The sequence below is a fragment of the Planococcus citri genome, chromosome 3 (genome assembly GCF_950023065.1).
Source record: "Planococcus citri chromosome 3, ihPlaCitr1.1, whole genome shotgun sequence".
Lineage (NCBI taxonomy): Eukaryota > Metazoa > Arthropoda > Insecta > Hemiptera > Pseudococcidae > Planococcus > Planococcus citri.
Genome location: NC_088679.1, coordinates 78,906,437 through 78,928,042, shown reverse-complemented (window position 1 = coordinate 78,928,042; position 21,606 = coordinate 78,906,437). Strand labels below are relative to the sequence as shown.

At 34.6% G+C, this 21,606-nt stretch overlaps 1 protein-coding gene across 1 annotated transcript; it reads right to left on the bottom strand.

Moving 5' to 3' along the window:
- Positions 1–1,106: 1,106 nt before the first annotated feature.
- On the bottom strand, positions 1,107–9,877 carry LOC135839527 (RNA-binding protein spenito-like). The gene is made up of 2 exons (XM_065355601.1): positions 7,194–9,877; positions 1,107–1,899 (listed from the first exon to the last, which is right to left on the bottom strand). Exon 1 carries the CDS (start codon positions 9,549–9,551, stop codon positions 7,242–7,244), a length of 2,310 nt encoding a protein of 769 aa, XP_065211673.1. The 5' UTR covers positions 9,552–9,877; the 3' UTR covers positions 1,107–1,899; positions 7,194–7,241.
- Positions 9,878–21,606: the final 11,729 nt, after the last annotated feature.

Sequence of the window (21,606 nt, the reverse complement as noted above, 5' to 3'; positions counted from 1 at the left end):
TTTTGAAGCTTCCAGCTACTTATAGGAAATTTCAATTTTTCAAAAAAACGTCATACAACTTTTCAAAAAGTTGCTGGAGGCTCCCAAACGACTTGAAATTCATCAGCAGTCAACTTCGTAGCGTATTGAAATTAGTTTGCAGAATGAATTTCGACTCTCCATCTTGGTTTGATGATATTTTGGGGAAATTTCAAGTTTCAAAAATCTACTGGAGGCTCCAGTAATTTTCAAAAAAGTCGCTGGAGACCCTAAAATGACTTGAACTCACCTGAAGTCGTCTTCAGAGGGTGTTGAAATTAGTTTGCAGAATAAATTTCGACTCTCCATCTCAAGTTTGATGAAATTTTGTGAAAATTCAAAGTTTCAGAAATCTGCTGGAGGCTTTAGGAATTTTCAAAAAGTCGCTGGAGGCTCCAAAACGACTTGAAATTCACCTGCAGTACTTCGTAGCGTATTGAAATTAGTTTTTAGAATAAATTTTAGCTTTAAAACTCCAATTTGATGGAATTTTTTGGGAATTTCGAGTTTCAAAAATCTGCTGGAGGCTCCAGAACTGCTCAAAACTGGTTGAAATCGTTTCCAATTGATTTGGCATGTCGAAAATAGGGTATATCCCAAATCTCAGCTGTCTTGGTCAATTTGGTAAAATTTTGATTTTTTCCTTCATTTTTGGCCTAAATTCGATTTTCAAAAATTCACCAAAACTCGAAAAACGCACTTTAGCACTTGAAATTTTGACAGGTAATAAATTTTTGCATGATCTTTCGATTTACCTGTGTACAGTTTGAAAAATTTCGTGCAAGTCCTATGTTGAAACGCAAAATCTGCAATTTCGGCTGACCTGTCAATCAAAATGGCCGCCATTTTGTGAGTAAAGCCAACTTCTTTTTGCGCAAGTTTGCTTCGAAAAGTTCCTTAGGATGTCCCCTTTAAGAAAAAAGTTGTCCCGGAGGATCGGCGGGAGGGGGGTGCAATTACTCCTATTGTCATATGCCGGACTACAGGGGATCAACTAACTAACGTATTAGATGATCATTTCTTTCCATCTTCAGTTTCCCACACAAAATCTGAACAAAAAAAATGCGATTGTAAAATGAAAAAAAAGAAAAACTCATAACGTATATTATTGTTCAATATAAGCACTTTGATAAAACGCCACTATAAATATTAGAATACATATAAATACACACTACGTTCTCGTATTTCTCACTTCGTTAAACATTACTTACACGTTAAAAAATACTATCGAATAAAACTCCTTTTTTAAAAAAATCAAAAAAAATTCACAAACCAATCCGCGTAAAACAAAAAAAGTTTAAACCATTATACGAACTGTCCACAATTTACAATACGTCTTCGTAATAAATATCATACTTGCGAAATGAGTAATCACAAAAGTAAAAGCATCGGCTTCGAAAATATGAAAAAAAAATAAATAAGTAAAATAAAATTACGAGTAAGTAAATAAAAATACCCGTTTTATTGCATTTTTTTCGAAACAAAAAAAAACTATAAGTTTGTTAAGAAAAATAAAATGAATCAAAACTAGATTAAACCATCGCGAAATTACACAAATAAAAAAAATTATATAAGATGCATTTTAAACAAACGTCACACAAACACACACTGTCTTTGTATAGTATTCAATAAATTAAACACTTTCACCCCGTAATACTATTACATGAAAAAAAAAATCACGATTCTTATTTTAACATGAAAATAAGATACAAATTATAAATCCGTCCGCGATGTAGTTCTAGATTTGCGGTACTACAAGTATGTACAGTCCACCACGAGCATCACAAAAATATCAAAACGAAACCGGTTAAGTTAATCGCAATCGCGCGGCGCGGGCACAATTCTTCGGATGATAAAAAATCAATCACATTACTACTGTAACTGAAACAACGAAATGATAACAAATAATCAAAATCAATAAATACAACAAAAAAAATAAAAATAAAACAATAAATACGACACAAAATTCTGGCTAAAACTTAACATGAACCCCGCACTTATTTTACACCACGAAAACTCTACGAATCGATAACAAATTGTAAAAAAAATATTCGCGTACTCGAAATAAAAGGTAACGATAATTTCAAGGGTTAAAAAAATGAAAAAAATCGCGCACATAAACACCATACATATTGCGGGTCACACCGATACGTTCGTCACTTGAAAAAATTGTCGAATTTTAATCGAAACTTATTCGCTAATTTTTCCATTTTTCAGAAAAACAAAGCACTTAACATCTGCACTAAATGATCGTGTAACTATATCGTAGAACACTCAAATCAGTCACTAAAATTAACACCACTTCACTACATAGGTATTGCAACACTATAGAGTAGAAAAAAGACGCCCACAATAACTTGCAATAACGAACTTTTCGCGAAGACGATCTATCGAAGTCGAGATTATTATTTTACATACATGTAAGATGAACAAAACTTATTCGCGCAAGAATACCATCGTAATTGGTTTTCTAAAACGAGATTTTAATCGACGATTTTACACCACTAAACATGATTGTGTATGTTCGAGAGTATGCTTTTTCAACGAATCAATTCGAAAGGCCAATTAAACAAACCTATAAATACATAAGAAAAACAGATGATGAATATTACACACAATTAGGTAAAAAAAAAAATGAGTAATTAATATCAACGAGTTGGTGAAATACATGAATTACCCCTCCGTTCAGGCAATCAGAAGACAGAGTTCTTACCAATGGGGATGTCAGTAGTCACTAGTCAGTACCTGCTGTAACTAAAATAATGCTTAGGTAAACATTGAAATTTGCTGACTGTGTGTTCGGAGAGCCTAACCTAATCCCAAAACCGAGCTGATTCGACATGAAATGACCATGCAAAGGCTGAAATTTTCGGAATTTTTTTCGCTATAAAAACCAATAATTTTGAAGGGGAGAGAGAAGTAAAAAATATTCACAAGGATAAAATAAAAATTGCATTTCGTAAATTAAAAATCCAAAATTTTCAAAACGAAATATTGAAAATCCAGTTTTACCCCCCCCCCCCCAACCACAATTAACTCTCTTCTACAGTATGACACAAAAGTAGTGCTCGGTGGTTTTTATTTCCAAGTGGGAAGAGCTAGCGAAATGAATGAAGCGTCGTTGAGTAGGGAAAAATAAGGACTTTCAAAAGCGACCTTGAAAATTTCAGGCTCATGCACAGGATGTCCACAAATTAAAAAAACCGGTTTGGTCAAAAAATGCAAACTGGTTTTTATTGGCGCCATGTATTCCACATTTTAAGGCGTCAAAAATGTGATGAATTTTTTGAAACCTGTTCATTAATTTACAACCAGTTGACAAAAAATACCCAAAAAATGTAGATAGAGAAAAAAACTTGAAACAAAATGTAATATTCTGGCTAGATTTCATCAGTATTTTCATCTGCTAACTTTAATCACGTCACTAATCGGTTCAACTCGTTCATCCCCTAATTCAAATTAATTAAAACTCTAAATCAAAATATTTACTCGCGCTTTCAAAATTCATTAAGCGTTGTAAATTTAAAATCAAAACATTTACCCATGGTTTGGGTCAATTATTAAACAGTAAAATTTTATAGCTGTGGCCTCTTCAATTCCCACAGCCACCCCCTATTCATGTGATAATTTGATTCTCATAAATGTCAAATTTTTTCACCCTTGTGCTAGCGACCATTTCAATATGATTAAAAACTGAAATTATTTGAATACTTTAATATTTTCTCATACCAAAAAGTTGACACTTGTAACAATTTGTACAAGAGCTAATGAGCTCTAAGTGCTTTTTAAACCCCTTTAAAATTAACCACAAGTACATTCAAAACATTGACATGACATTTACAACTTTTTTATCACTTACTAATTATTCAGAATTGTAACCCTTTTTCATTTGTCGCGCCCACGCACCCTCAAAATTTCAATTTTACGATGTCATAAATGTCATTCACATTATGAAATTGCACGTCCTTTTTGATCCTTTCCCAAAATAGATTTAAATCAAACTGTCATACCAATTTACCCAATTCACAGCCCTCCCTCTCAAAACAAACCAAATTTTAATATAAATAGAATTAGGATGAGTCTACAAATCCTCAGTTTTTTTCGGACCTTCTAATAGATACTTTGAGTTCTGTTTTACAGTTGTTCGTTTCTCAACTACCTACTGTCAAACCCCCTAATTTCGGACACCTTTTTCATGTTTTTCGTAAAAGGCTTTAAAACGAGCGATTCAACTTTGTGTTTGTCTTCACATTCTCATAGAATGTCACCGTGTGAACAGTTTTTGAGCATCAATTTATTAATTTTACGTGATTTTGTTTGTTTAATTTGAATTCGAAAAGTGTCCGAAATTAGATCCAAGGTACCCTAATTTCGGACACTTTTTCTTTAACGTGGGAACTCGAAAATTTTAGTTGAAAAAGAAATTATTTACCTCTGAAAAACAACTCCAATCAAAAACAGCTCGAATCATGATGTGAAATGTAGAGAAAAACGATTTTTCAAGGAAATGTTCAGCACTCTCATTATCCACTTTCTCATTAGAAAAATAAGTTGGTAACATTGAACAATTTCTTATCAAACTCCTTGTTGATGATTTTACGACTCCGACTTTTACTTTTCAGTATGGTTTTTAGGAAAATGAGTGAAATAATAGTACAATATCTTCATCAAAACTGAAAACACTTGAAAAAATACCTCCGAACTCGAAAAATACACATTTGCAAGTGCATCAGTGTTACCCTTCCAAACTCGGTAAAGCGTTAACCAAAGTGTCCGAAATAATGATCCGTTTCGCGACTTTTTCAGTTTTTAGGATTTAAATAATAGACACAAAACGTGAAATTTGATAAATGAATTTTATTTTTAATTACCAGTGACTTCTTGATATTTTAGAGCGATTTTCGTGGTTATGAAAGCATTTGGATAGACTCTGTGAATAACTTTTTCCCCACACTTTACATGAAGCACTTTGTAAAGTCCATCTTAATGGCTAAATAAATAGTGTAAAATGAAAATTCTTACATCAGGGAGATTGTCCGTGATCTAAACTAATAGAAGAAGTGTTCACTTTTACTTGTACCCTTGGTTCTTATCAATAAAAGAGCAAAAACACTGAGTGTCCGAAATTACGTACCCTGTCCGAAATTAGGGGTTTTGACAGTACTTTGTATTTTTAAAAAGTTCGTTACTGAATTTTGTCATTGTCGAGTTCACAATTTCAATTTATTTTGTTCACTAGTTTTCAAGTATAGTTTTTCGGGAGATTTATTGAATTTATTTGCGAATCAATTTATGGGTCAATTATTTTTACTCTTGAGTCAACAAACGTTTTTTATAGCGAATTTTATAATTTTTCACAAGATCATTTGAGAATTTAGATTTTTGGTTCGCAAACCCATTTATGGCACCTGAGATTTCCTGTCAATTTTACTAGTTCAATTTATTCGACTTAATTGTCAAGTCTCCTTTTGGAGTTTTATTTTATTTATTTAAATTTTAGTTTGAGTTTTTCCTTACTTTGCCTAAACTTGATTTCAAATTTTTTGTATTTCGTGTAAATAACAATTTAAACATTTTTCCAATTTAACCGTAAATTTTGATTTTTATAAATTTAGATTTTATTACTTTTTATCCACAATTCTATCTTGAATATATCAAATTAAATTTTGAAAACTTGAATTTTCAAATTTTATGTAATTCGTGAAAAATTACACAATTCTGTCAATCACATTTTGAAACCAGTTCATTGGTTCGCATTTAGCAACCAGTTTTTGATAATCACCTAAAAAACATTCAATATAGGGAAAAAATCTTGAAACAAAAGTTGTAGAGCGTAAAAAATTGAACCATTTTCACGGATAGGATTTTGAAACCGATTCATTAGTGCACATTTTAGCAACCATGTGTTTTTGACAAACGCCTAAAAATTGGAGATAGAAAAAAACTAAAAATTTTGAAACATAAGTTGTAGAGTGTAAAAAGTTGAAGTATATTTGATAATCAGATTTTGAAACCGGTTTACTAATTTGCGGAAAGCCATCAAAAGTTACCTGGTTACAAATTAATTAGCAATTTTCAAAATCTAATCAGTAAAAATGTATCAATTTTTCACGCTCTGCAACTTTTGTTTCAAGCTTTTCCCCCTATATTCAATTTTCAGTTGATTATCAAAAACTGGTTGCTGAATGCGAACCAATGAACCGGTTTCAAAATGTGATTGAACAGAATTTTGTAACTTTTCCCGCCCACAACTTTTATTCCAAGCTTTTTTCTTAATCTCCAATTTTTAGGTAATTGTTGATAACTGGTTGCAAATTAATGAACCGGTTTCAAAATCCGATCCGCGAAAATGGTTCAATTTTATACGCTCTACAACTTTTGTTTCAAGCTTTTCCCCCCTATATTCAATTTTCAGTTGATTATCAAAAACTGGTTGCTGAATGCGAACCAATGAACCGGTTTCAAAATGTGATTAGACAGAATTGTGTAATTTTTCACGCTCTACAACTTTTGTTTCAAGCGTTTTTCTCTAACTACATTTTTGGGGTATTTTTTGTCAACTGGTTGCAAAATAATGAACCGATTTCAAAAAATCATATCACGTTTTTGCCGTCTGAAAGTGTAGAATACATTGCACCAATAAAAACCAGTTTGAATTTTTTGACCAAACTGGTTTTTCGATTTGTGGACACCTTGCGCATGGGCCTGAAATTTTCAAGGTCGCTTTTGAAAGCCCTTATTTTTCCCTACTCAACGCCGTGCCGCTTCATTCATCTCGCTAGCTCTTTCCACTTGGAAATAAAAGCCACCGAGCATTACTTTTGTGTCATACTGTATTCCTCATACCGCCTTGCTTTCGACCTTTTCTAGGAGTTCCTTAGCTTTCACAGGAATCAAATTTTCCCTCCAGATTTTCAAAACTGTTTTAAAACAAATGCAAGAACTCGAACGTCTGAATACTCATTTTTAAACTTCTACAAATTTTGAAACTGGGATCATTCTCGATTTTAACCGCAATCATGAAAAATGAGAAAACAGCTGTCCAAATTTTTCCCTCGACTTACCACAGAACCTCAATTGAACGATGATTAATCGCTGTAAAAACTGGATTAGTAAACCAACAATAAAAATACTCGTGCAAATGAGCTGTATCGAGCATCGCAGTTCATACTTACGAAAAATATGTAGACCACGCGAAGTACACAGCACAAATTGGAGCCGATCTACGCGGCGGCGTCATTTTTCACGACGACGATCATAAGGTGATCTTCCTTCATACTTTCGGCTGACATCGCGTGGGCGGTACGTTTGAGCAAATCGGCCGCGAACTGACAGGGCGGAAAAGCGTACAGTACTCCCTTGGCTTCGGTATCTTTATTGAACAAAGATATCACACCGGCGGCTTCTTTCTGCTTCAAATACGAGATGAGATTTCTCAGCGGTCTGCATTGAGCGGTAGTTTCGTCGAAAAATATACTAGACGAAGGGCCGGGTAGTCCGACAAAAATCCCGTAACCAGGAGATGAAACGATACGCTTCGAAACGTCTTCCAATTTAGCCGTATCTAAGCGTAATCTTTGCGAAATTCTCAGCAGGTGTTTGCTTTCGTCACTTTTCATCAGAACGTTGATTATGTTACCGTCGCCATCGGTGATATGGAACTTGGCCGGGAACAGCGAGCTTTTAAGGATCAGCGCTCCTTGCCAAGCGTTAGTAGTGCAACGTGTGATATCAGCCAAAGACGTAGCCGTGGCCAGAGCTCCGTTGAAACGGTTATCGGAGTCGCTTTCGCTGTTATTGCAAGATGAACGTACTCGTTTATATTTATGACCATCGTAATCTCGATCTGCGGCTTCTTTGGCCCAATCGTCTTCCTTCGGGTAGTCGTTCGGACTGCTGAGGGTGCGACTGCCGTACGAGTCTTTGTCGTTTTTACCTCGTTCGCTCCATAACGTGACACCGGGTGGAATACCAGGCGGCCTGCTGTCGTATTCGTAATCGGTATTCCATAAAGGTTCGTAAGGCTCGTACGCAGGTACATCGGCACCGGAGGATCCGATTCTGTTATAATCTCCGGCACCGATGGCGACATCATCGTACGAAGAAGCGGGCGGAGGTGGAGCTCTCGGCTGGCGAGATCCGATATCGGCGAAATCTACTCTGAGCTTGTGTTCGCTGCCACCTAGAGGGAATCCGCGCATTTCTTTCACAGCTGCGGTGGCTGCGTCGATCGAATCGTATAAAATATAGGCGCTGTTTTCGTTTTTATCGTAGTCGATTTTCTTAATCGCTCCGAATCTATCGAATTCTCTTTCGAGTTGAGTAGTCGACGTCCAAGGGCCTAAGCCGCCGACCCAGATTCTAGTAGTAGGCGTGGCTTTTCCGTAACCGATTTTACACTGGAATTTACCAATGTATTGACCGGAAAGTTCAACTTTGGCGCGATGAGCCATGTCTAAATTCTTATACCGGACGAAAGCGTAAGCGTTACCGGTACCAGGCATTGGTCTTTTGATATCTATATCTTCGACGACACCGTATCGATTAAATATACGCCTGAGCTCTTCTTCCGATATACTCAGCTCTAAATTACCAGCAAACAGAGTACGCGTAGCCAACGGATCGTCTTCCGGCGGTATATGTTGAAGATAGTTGGGAAACTTATCTTTTTTCTCGAGCTTATCCATGAAATGAGCGTGAGGCGGTTTGAACGGCATAAACGGACGCGGTCCGGGCACATATAGATGAGGAGCCGGCGGCAAATGAGGCGGAACCGGAAGAGCAGGATGAAGAGGCGGTCTCGGCAGAAATTCAGGATGCGGTACGGGCGGTAAATCGCGCCGGAAATCTCGTATCATCGGTAGCGGAGCGTAAGGTAACCGATCGTAGAATCTATCCGCTCGGTACGGATCCGGTATAGGTGATCGGCGATAATACCTGTCGTATTCGGGCGAATAGCTCCGCGATCTGGGACGACTACGATGTCTATGACGTTCGACCGAGCTTCGGCTTTCGTAAACTGGTTCGACTAAAGCCACTTTATCGTAAATAATGACCCGAGGTTTAGCGTGTTTGGCTTCTTTAGCATCTTCGCTATTGCGAAAACATACGTAAGCTACTCGTTCGTCTAAATCGTGCGAAATACGTACGCTCAAGTCGCCGAATTTCTTATACTCGTTGTACAAGGCGTCCTTTATAACGTCGTCGCTGGCTTTGGTATGCAGGGCGCTAACACATAGTACTTTGTACGACGCGTGAGGTTTTTCACCGTCTCTAGAAGCACCGTGTTCTTCTCGCGCACCTTTTTCGTAGCCGTATCGAGAATGGGGACTAGCAGGAGATCGAACCCGGCTATGGCGTCGAATTCTATCCGGTGAAGTACGTTCGTCCGAGCTGTCGTCATATCTGGAACGATTTCGCTTCCTGCGATACCGAGAGCTGTCTCGGCTAGAACTGCGTTCGCGTCTTTTCATATTCTTTATCTTTACCTTGATATTACTGTCGTTTTTGTAACTCGAAGAAACGCCAATCATGAAGAGTACATGAACGAGAAATATTTTACTTGGAATTGGAAATTATCATCAGAATATCACACCGAGAGTTGAACTACGTCACGAAAGTAGACTAATTGTTATGATTACGAGTATCAAATATCACTAGTAATAAGAACAATATCGAAATTCAACTACGAATTGATCGCGGAAACGTTCAACTGTTATGTAGAACTATTTATTGATACCTTTAAATCGCGATTGCACAAATTAAAACGAAAATTGCATTAAAAATTTAAATTACTCGCGTATTCGTACGAAGAAATTCTTGAACTTTGACTCAAATGATAATAAAAAATATTAAAAATGGCGTTTACGGTGTTTGCGACTTTGCGACGTTTCATTCGAAAATATGGGCGAATTCGTTCACGTTCGTTTATTAAATTTAGTTTATCGACAAAGAAATAGGTGGCGCTAGTGTGTTATCAAATTTTTAAATTAAAATAAAATGTCGGAAAATCGGGAAAATGTGCGAAGAAAATTCGCCAAAGAGTAACTTGAAGATCAAATCTTCGAATTAATTGCCAAAAAAAGGGGTTCATAACTTTATCTGAATAATGAAACTCTTGGAATTAGAACTTTCAAGTTTCAAAACATCCAAAATCTAAAATTAGATTTTTCAAATCACCCATGACCCAATTAATAAAGTGCATATGTATAAAAAAATAAGTAATTGAAAAAAAAATAGAAAAAGGAAACTTTTGACTCATTTTATGATTTTAAAGCTAAAATTTACCCACCTTTTTCATGCAGATTCTATCAATTTTGAATTAACTTACATAAGTTCGATAATAATATTCTTCTACATACACCACAGTACTTGCCTAACTTTTTTATTATTCTATTCCAATGATATATTTTTTTTACTGTCCCGTTTCTAATCCATATTAAATTCATCGTGAAAATCGCAGTTGAAAGTTGAAACTTGAAATGTTGTAAATTAGCTTAAAATACAATAATACAAATAAAATAAACGTAAATACTCAGGACTCCGCTCACAGCTGGAAAGTCTGGCTCAAAATTTTCGATTTGGATAACATCAAAATGATTTACCTATAATTAAAATCTTCCTGATACTCATTTAAATACTTATTATCTCCTTATCAGGAAATACATCAATGCTACCTATGTACAATTTTGGAAAGACTTGATGATTGTAAAAATATTTTTCATTAGAGCCCGTTTAGAGCCTCAATCAATATCCACAATATTTCAATATCAAAATTCAAAAAAGTACCCGACTGTTCATTAAACGTTTTCAATCAAATTTCATAAAATAAACGCGTACTTTCAAAAGTAACTCAATATTCACTTACCTTGACGCCATCAATAGATTTACTTGATCTACCGAATCTTCATATTCATATGCTGTCAAGAAAAACATTATTATACACATAACATTATTCAGTTACAATAAACGTGACATGAAAAATAATGAATGCAATCGCAAATACATCGATAAATTGATAGGCACTTAAAAATAGATACGATCGTTACATATTTTTTAACCTACTGCTTAAATCTAACCTATAGTATCCGGATACTCCTCACAACTTAAGATACTATGTTATACATAATGAATTACAAAATAAATTTTTCAAATTAGGTACAATAATAATATGAACATTTTCACGAAATAAAAATGATTACGAGTCCAATTTCACTAATTTCAGAGTATGATGGTACTTCTGGTACTTCACGGTAGAAATCTATAATGTCCAATGAAATGAGTGATGTAGTTGGCAAATATTTGTGGCATTTTTATAATACGCAATATGTACCGAATATCCAACGCTTTCAAAATATTCTTTTCCAAAAAATTAACCAACCTCGTCGACTGTTTCCAAAGGTACCTGCATAGAAAAAACAATAAAAACAAAACCCATAAAAGATAGGTACGATGAACCATGACCATGACAAACAAATCTCATAAATTCGCGCCAATTCATCGGGTTCCTCCCAAGCTCATCTTTTTACGATCTCTGACATATCAAGCTGACGTCAGACGTGTACGAAGCAATTTTATAAAATACTTATTTAAAAAAACAAAAAACACTCACCAACAATCGTTGTTCGTTGAATTATTTGTCTTAAATAAATTTATCTCGTAAGTCGTATAATTCCATCAAATGAGCAGGAACTTGCCAAATTATTATATTTCGCAGCTTTCTATTAAGTAATCATACTTTGAAATGTTGAATTCATACGTTCAGATCTCTGAGTCGAAATGATTCTTTGTACAAGTTGGAACTTGCCTATAAAAGAAATATTTTATTTAGGTACTTTATTTGCAAAATATTGAAAATGCATTATATTTAATACTGATACGAGTAGGTATTCACAAGAATGAGAGTATGATTTACTTACCTTGATATTTTCAACCATTAGTACGAATCACACAGCCCCTAAAAATGATAGGTAGGTACATTATTACATATATTAAAATATTTTTCATTTTAATTATCAACTTCCCATTTTATTCTAAATAATAATACTCTATTGAAAAGAGCAAAAGCATTTTTATAAATAATTATTAAGGGAATTTTTCATGCCAAAAGATGAGAAGTCGAGAAAAAAAACAACAAATGGAAACCGATTCTCAACTCCATACTTTCCCATTCCCTTTTTCCCCCCAAGCTCATCAGTTGATCGATTTCAATTCCTCTTGTGGAATTTTAAAATGCTTGAAATTTTCTCGAAAGGTATTGCCTCATAAAACTGATCTGCCATTTAGAACGAATATACAGGAAGCTCAACTAAACTTTTTCATCTAGATAATTGAATGTATATCTCAAAACGTTACGTTTGGTGCAAATCGAAGGTTTCTAGCGTTTCAGACGTTCGCAAAATAGATCGAAATTATAAAAAATTGTAAAATTGGATTTTTAAGTACCAGCAGCGCAAAATTTTATTAAGCCCAAAATTTGGTAGGATGGAGGTCTTTCAGATACTAATTTGATGTAATTAATCTACTTAATTATATTAGCCAAACGAGTCATCGAGGCTGCGGTGCACAGGAACACAACCCCCGAGCAGCAATGACAACAAATCATACCCAGAGTTCAACATGTCACCGCAAGCAAACGCAACAAAGCATTGCAGCAACGAGAGCCCACTCTGCCGTCCAACCATCAGGAAAATTTTAACCATCATCGGGAAAATTTTAACCCATCACAGGAAAATATTAACCCTCAGGAAAACCTTTTCCCAACTGCGACAGGGAGCCCGGAGACCCGAAAGACCCTCGCCACCACAAATTTCCACCACGCTCGCCAACAATGGCACATCTCCCTCCAAGTAATCTCAGCTGAAATCACCACCAAGAAGCGTGTAACCGGCACCACAGACTTAATTTCCATTTTTATCACACTGACCTGTATTGACTTGACTGAGCAGACCGAGACTGGGCTGACCTTACGGGTGGGTGGACAAGTAAGTCGGCAACTGAGCGTATATACAGAGAATCACCAGTCGATGGAGACTGAGCAACCGGACTGACTAACACCAGAAACTTTGGATTTGTGAGACTCAAGACTCATGAAGGGGCTCTCAGAAGAGCTCATTGCAGAAATGAAAATAAAAAACTAGCCAGACAAAAAAACACTATAAAGTCCTGATGAACATGTGTTCAAAAGTGATTTTTTTAACTTGAGTAGTTCGTGTTACTCTTAGAAAAAGTTTTGGAATGAGCTCCTCATTGTGAAACTCGTACTCGTGAGACTCGGACTCAATTTTCATAAATCTCTTCATCTCTGGTGCAGCGAGACAAGGACGACAGACCCTCCGCTGCACAGACATGTCTGTGCAGCAGATCCGACCAGAAAATTCTCAACACTGCAGCCCCGAATGCAGAGAGTCGAGAGAACACCCTAGGAAAGCTTACAGACCCGGGCAGACTCAGACAAGACATGCAGGTTTTCTTTTTGACATTAGGTATGCTAGATTTTGTTAAACTTGAAAAAAATCTACATATCAAGAGATACTGAATAACAGTGTGAGGTGACTTTTGAAAACTGGGGAAACTGGGAAAGAACCTGTTGACTGTCATGATATGCTATCAAACTTCCAAAAATGGCACCAATTCTTTGCAGGCTCACTACATCAAAAAACTTCAAACTTCTACAAATTTTGAATGAAAATTAGAAAATTCAATTCCCCTCCTACAATTCTAAAATACTGCCTGGGTACTGAAATTTTCTTGAAAAGTATTTTGCCTCATAAAACTCTGATCTGCCATTTAGGAGATTTTGGATTTGGTGAAAAGCAATTTTTTGTCAATGCCAATATGTGCTCTGTAAAATGTAGGTATATATCTGCAGTTCAAGAAATTTCAGATTCACATGTAAAAGGTGTCTTGATTTGGAAAACAATGAATTCAAATTTTTGAATGAAATTTATCAAAAAACTTTGCATCAGTTAAGAAAAATACTTTTAAAAAGTCCGAAGTCCGAACATTTGGCAAATAATTTTGCTTACAAATTAGGATTAGAAAGCACATACCTTTGCAAGTCCCGAGTATAGAAATTGAAAAAAAATCACTTACCAATGATCGTTGAATTGTTCTTAAAAAAATTCTCGTATTTTTACCAATTATAATCACTCGTAGGTACTTGGTACTTCCAAATAAATGGAATATTGCATGTTCAAGTAGACAGTATCCGATTTCGAAATAATTCTTCGTAAAGTTGGGACTCAGTATGATACAAACCTATAGCAGGGACAAGCAGAGCATTATTAGTAAGTACATACTTATGCATACATTTATTCAAATGAAAGTGTAATGTGGTTCACCTTGACCAGTAATATCTTGAGATTTTCAATAGTGCACAATATAATTGTTTGAATTTTCCAGGAGTCATGATCAGTTATTCAGCTTGAGGACGTTAGTGGGTGGGAAACAGCTCCTAAAAAATAATACATTATTATGTTGAAATATTTTTCATTTCAAATTATGAACTTGGGTAGCCTACTCGTAATGGATAGATAAGTATTGCTAAATTTATCGTGTATAGGTACTTGATACTGAAACGTATTCTTATCCCCAATCATAAGAAATAAAAAATAAAGGAAAAGAACCAGAAAAATAATAAAATGTCAGGGAAGAAAGAAGATCGAAAATTGAATGACACGTTTCGAGCAAAACATACTCGTATTTGTACATTACATAAAATAATTATAAGTCAAGACAAATCTGGAATTTTCTTTTCCTAGAGTTCGAAATAATCTATAATAATGAAATTATGACTGGAATAATATGTACCTATATTATACCTAATTTAAATAAAACATACATCTATTTGTTTTTCTTTTTACCTTGATTTCTTAAGTTGTCAATACAATCTACGAAACATAGTCTACGTAGCAAGAGACTGATTCTGATATTAATATGCAAACTACATATTTCAATAATATTCTGCAGAGTTTTCTTTCCATTAAATACGACTCGTTCATGCTGCTAGAATTCAAGCATCTGCGGCAGCGTGTGAATCAATTATCTGTCAATTAAACAAATAATACGTTAATTTCTAATTGATGATGAAATTCAATTTACCAAAAAATACACTACGTAAATGTAAAATATGCAAAAGAATTGGAAAGTAAAACCATATCGTCGATTTCCATACATTAAAATACAGGTAAGGAAATGCAATTACAAAGTTACAATTTTTTGTTGATCTTTGGATCAATGCAATAAATAAAGCTCACAAATCATGAAAAATAATTTAGTAAAAATAAAAGTTTAGGTAGGTATGTATTGTTCATAAAAAAAAATCAAAAAATCATGTAAAATAAGTTGCCTATCGGGTTTGCCGTAAATAAGAATTGTTTTGAAAAATAACCACTAAGTAAATTGATCATTCTTAAAACCGAAACGTCTTCTTTAGCTATCATGAAATACTTACAGAAGAGAAGAGAAGACTCGAAAAGAAAAAAAGTGAAAGTAACGAAGAAGATCAAAAATTGAATAGATGTACATACAATGATTAAATAATTATGATTGAAATACACTAAGTACATAGGTACATATAATTTGAAGACCAAAAACAAACTACCTACAACCTACAAGGGAAAAGAATGAACCGAAACTCTTCCATTTGAACGAAACCAACCCAGATCGAAAGGTCACCTCCTAAACCCAGTAACCAACATTTCAAACGCCAAAATTCATTTTTAAATTCCTGGCAAATTTTTGAAAATTTTAAAAATCCTCAACTTTTTTATGAAATATAATTTTTTTTTGATCAAAATGAACCGATGTGAGGAATGCCTTCAATTCAAGTCCACACACATCAACAACTTCTGGTTTTGGGCCATTCTAAAGCCTCCAGAAGTCCAGAGATTTTTCAATTTTTTCCGAACATTTCATATTGCTCTGGAGAGGCCATAAATGAACTTAACACCTATAACTTTGGTCAGAGCTCACTGCACCATTTTGACCAATTTGTAAATGGGCAAATTATCCAAAAATTGTTCAGAAGTCTAACTCAAAAGTCAAAATCAGTACCTAAAATCCTATAATTGTAGCAAATACAAATTTCAATTTGAATTTCAATTCCAATTTTCAAAAACTTTAACAAAATCTTTTGCAAATCCAAAAGGTACAATACACACGTGTTCAACAAATCTTACCAAAATTCAAAAATTTTGAAAAAAAAATCCCAAAATTGTACTAAAAAGTCATCTAAAATTCGTTCATGGTTTAAAAGCAGATTATTGTCCAAAAATTGATCACAGGTTTCTAACATTTCAGACGTTCCCAAAATAGATCAAAATTACGAAAAATTGTAAAACTGGATTATTGAGTACCAGCAGTGCAAAAAATTTTATTGAGCCCAAATTTGGTAGGATGGAGGTCTTTCAGATACTAATTTGATGTAATTAATCTACTTAATACATCCTAATCCAATTAATTATATGTATTAGGCAAATGAGCCATCGAGGCTGTGTGGTGCACAGAACCACAACCCCCAAGCAGCAATGACAACAAATCATACCCAGAGTTCAACATGTCACCGCAAGCAAACGCAACAAAGCATTGCAGCAACGAGAGCCCACTCTGCCGTCCAACCATCAGGAAAATTTTAACCATCATCGGGAAAATTTTAACCCATCACAGGAAAATATTAACCCTCAGGAAAATCTTTTCCCAACTGCGACAGGGAGCCTGGAGACCCGAAAGACCCTCGCCACCACAAATTTCCACCACGCCCACCAACAATGGCACATCTCCCTCCAAGTAATCTCAGCTGAAATCACCACCAGGAAGCGTGTAACCGGCACCACCGACTTTACTTCTATTTTTATCACACTGACCTGTGTTGTCTTGACTGAGCAGACCAAGACTGGGCTGACCTTACGGGTGGGTGGACAAGTAAGTCGGCAACTGAGCGTATATACAGAGAATCGCCAGTCGGGGGGACTGAGCAACCGGACTGACTAACACCAGAAACTTTGGACTTTTGAGACTCGGACTCGTGAGACTTGACTCGGACTTTCGTAAAACGCCGTTTTCTCCAAATTCAACACTCTGGAGCTTTGCAGACTCATGAAGGATGAGCTCGTCATTGCGCGACTCGAACTCGTGAGACTCGGACTCAATTTTAAAGTATCTCTTCATCTCTGGTGCAGCGAGACAAGGACGACAGACCCTCCGCTGCACAGACATGTCCGTGCAGCAGATCCGACCAGAAAATTCTCAACACTGCAGCCCCGAATGCAGAGAGTCGAGAGAACACCCTAGGAAAGCTTACAGACCCGGGCAAACTCAGTCAGACATACAGGTTATCTTTTTGACAGTATTCCAGATTTTGTTAAACTTGAAAGAAAATTTATCAAGAAGATACTGACTTTTGAAAACAGAAAAAAAATTTTCCACTTCCTGACATAATGTCAAGATTCTAAAACGACTTGGAAAGATGATCAATTAAAAACAGTGTGAGGTTGACTTTTGAAAACTTGGGAAAGAACCTGTTGACTTATTGAAAATGTGTAGAAGCGATTCAAGTCATCTTCCAAAAATCGCACCAATTTTTTGCGTGCTCACTTCATCAAGAAACTTTAAACTTCTACAAATTTTGAATGAAAATTGCAAAATTCAATTCCCTTCTTGGATTTTTAAAATACTGCCAGGGTACTGAAATTGTCTCGAAAAGTATGGCCTCATAAAACTGATCTGCCATTTGGAAGATAGTGTGGGAGGGGGGCATCAAAATCGATTCGTACCTATTTAACTTATATAGTAGATATATTAATTTAAAATATAAGGCACTTTTTCATCAATGCCAATGTGCTCTGTAAAACGTAGGTACATATATACTCGTATCTACAGTTTGCTTCATTTTTAAAAGGTGCCTTGATTTGAAAAACAATGAATTCAATTTTTGAATGAAATTTATCAAAAACTTTGCATCACTAAAAAAAAATACTTTTAAAAAGTCAGAACATTTGGCAACTAGTAAAGGGTGTTGATTTTGCTTACAAATTACGAAAAGAAAGCACATACCTATGTAAGTCCGAGTATTAAAATTGAAAAAAAATCACTCACCAATGAACGTTGCATTTTTCTTAAAATAATTCTCATAATTTTACCAATTATAACAGGTCCTTCCAATACTTCTAAATGTATGGAATTTGTATGTTCAAGTAGACAGTATCCAATTTCGAAATAATTCTTCATCGTAAATTTGGAACTCGGTGCAATACAAACCTATAAAAGGCACACAGAGAACATTTCATTAAGGTAGGTAGAAGGTGCTTTATTTATTAAATTTATGTACCTCGAATTGAAAATACAAAATATACTTATTAGCCTATGGCGTGGCGATGTGATGTGTCGGTGGGATGAGGGGGGTGAGATTGAAATTTTTCCAGCTTTTTTCGCCAAATCTTCTCAACTTGGTGTAAATCTTTTGAGAAAAAGATCACACCACGTTTTGTCGTTAACTTTTTGGGGAAACGAACCATTGTGCTTTGGATTATTCTGAAAATTTGTGTTCAGCGATCTTGAAAACATGATGGATTTTCGATCTATCATACGATTTTCGGCGACTTTTCAAAATTTTATCCTATTTAGGGGGGCGTAAGGGGGTTTTGAGGAATCGTAAGCAGAAAAAAGTTCATATTCGGGTTCAGCTGGTGACCTTAAAAACATACCATTCGATATATCACCCGACTTATTTTCACGATTTTTCATAATTTTTGCCCCCTTTTTGGGACACAAAGAGACATTGAGGGGTTGGATCCAAAAAATAAGCTCATATTCGTACTCATGCGACCTCAACAACGTACTATTCAATATATCACACGACTTTTTCGTGATTTTTCGAAATTTTGGCCCCTTTTTGGAGCACAGTGGGACATTGAGGGATTAGATTCAAAAAATAAGTTCATATTCGTACTCAGCAACCCCGAAAACATACCATTCGATATATCACTCGACTTTTTCATGATTTTTCGAAATTTTGGTCCCTTTTTGGAGCACAGTGGGACATTGGGATTGGAAATAAGAAATAAGTTCATATTCGTACTCAGCAACTTCAAAAACGTACCATTCGATATATCACTCGACTTTTCACATTTTTCAAAATTTTGACCCCCTTTTTGGGATACAGAGGGGCTTTGAGGGTCTGGACCCAGAAAATAAGTTCATATTCGTATTCAGCGACCTCGAAAACATACTATTCGATATATCGCACGTCCAGATCCGTTTTTCAAATACATGATTCAGTTGTGTGTTTAATCAAGCACCCCCCCCCCCCCAACCAACCCCTAAGGATGGTTGAAGTCCAATCAACGGTGGTTTGATTAGTAGTTGGGTGAGTAGAGTTTGTAAAAAAAAATTGAGCGAAAACGAATGATATTAAGTAGTAACTTTGATCAGTTCATTGGACTGACCTTTTTTGAAACACCTACTCTTTCCACCCCTTTGAAGGATGGGTATTGAGCGTAGTATCAAATTGTCGAGAATTTGAAGGGGAACATTTTTTGTCATGGTAGTTTTTCTCGTAAATATAATATTTGCGGAATAAATCGCAAAAAAATGTAGAATTTCTATAAAAGCAAAAATTTAATGCAAAATAATTTTTAAAACTGTTATAGTTAGATGCGTTTTAAAATATTTTAAACCAAATTATTAAAAAGTTTAAGCAGAATAATTAAAACATGAATTTTGAAGCTGAATCCAAAAAATTTAACTCTCAAAAAAATCACTGCAAGCAGTCACTTGAATTTCAACCCTCCCCCAACTCCCACACGCAAAAAAAAATAAAATTATTCAATTTCAATAATAATTTAATTAAAAAAATTTCAACCAATAGGCTGATCTTAAAACAAAAAAAAAAAAATAAACTACTAAAATGTCGACCTCGAAGTTTTAAAAAATTTTCAATTTTTTATTTATTTATTTTTTTTATGTTTATAATTACAAGATTATTACACCCGTAAAATGGGGGTTTTTAGATTTGGTGTGTGAGGTTGATGTTTTTTATTAGGGAAATAAATTTTTGCATTTCGGAGGGTTCGTCGGGGATAATAGAACGGTTTTCTTTCATCTTTAGTGAGAGTCTGTTTTGTTTTAGTTGAGAGGACAGTTGAATAGTATAATGTGAATTTCGAAAATATAGACACTTTGGCATTACTAAAAATGTTTCATAATTTCATTTTAAAAATTTTAAAAAAAAAGGTAAGTGAGTAGGTAACTGTTAAGAAAAACGTATTTTTATTTATCATTTTATTCCAACACGATCATTATTATTGTGTTTCAAAAATAAATTAAAATCATTTGAAAAATATGGTTAAAATTGCATCAGTCACCTGGTTTTTTTTTAACCAATTGGGTGCGTATTTTAAAAATGATATATTTTCAATCGAATTTGAAAAAAAAATTAAATCTTTAAAATTCAGAATGGGCTATCAAAAAGTTTTGAAATGAAATTCTGATGGATCAAAAATATTAGCAAAAAAATAAACAATAAGCATACGTATAGGATAGGTAGAGGTACCTAAATAAGTTTTGGAATTTTTTTTGGTGTTTTCAATTCTTAGATCTTAAAAGTTTGCTAGGAGCTAGGTTATGTTTCTTCATCGAGGTGATGAATTTTTCTGTTTCAGAGGGGTTGTCAGAAATGAAGGGAGAGCTTTCGTCTATATAATTTAAATTATTTCTTTTATAGCAAAAAACACGAGTAATTTTTTTTGACTCGAATGTGGGCAACCAGATTATTACACTCGCGAAGAGAGAGATTTAGATTTAAAAATTTTCCCTTGCAAAAAATGTATACCTACGTAAGAAAAACTATTTCGTCCATGCCATTGATTTCAAAAACAATTGAAAAATATAATTACGAACTCGCATACAGGGGAGGAAATTTATTACCAAAAATGAAGTTTCAAATCAAAAACGAAATTATGAACCAAGGATGATGTTAGGACACTCAAATTCAGTTCGGAATTGAAAATTGAGTTCAATCAAACTCAAAAATGAAGTTCAGGACCAAAGATGGAGTTTCTTTTAGCCAAAAATGGAACTTTAAATACAAAAAAAAATGAACAAAATTTGAGAATAAAAACGACGTTTGGAACCAAATACGAAGCTTAACCTCAAAAAATAATATTTGAAAACAAATACAAAAACGTGGTTTAGAGCCAAAAATGAAATTAATATGTATTCAAAAATATAAAGTTCGAAGCAAAATAGAAGTTTGAACTCAAAATTGAAGTTGAAACCCAAAAACATAATTATTTTTGAACCAAAAAATGACGTTCGAAAATAAAAATTGAGTTTGAAATCAAAAATGAAGTTTTAAAATTCCAAAATCAAAAATTTCGTTTTTTTTCATAAAAATTGGAAATTTTGTTGCGTTTTAGCTATAGATTTAGATTAATAATTGTTAAACTTCTCAATCACTTTATTAGTTTCATAATTACCAGACACGATGATCTCAAATTCCACTACCATAAAACCCCCCTTCCCCCATCATCAAGCTAATGAAAAATAATTCAATGGTAGTGTAGTACAGTAGGTACGAGTATTATTCAA

What these genes read in the sequence shown, in the direction of transcription:
- LOC135839527 (XM_065355601.1), bottom strand. Translation starts at nt 9,551, where the DNA reads ATGATTGGCGTTTCTTCGAGTTACAAAAACGACAGTAATATCAAGGTA.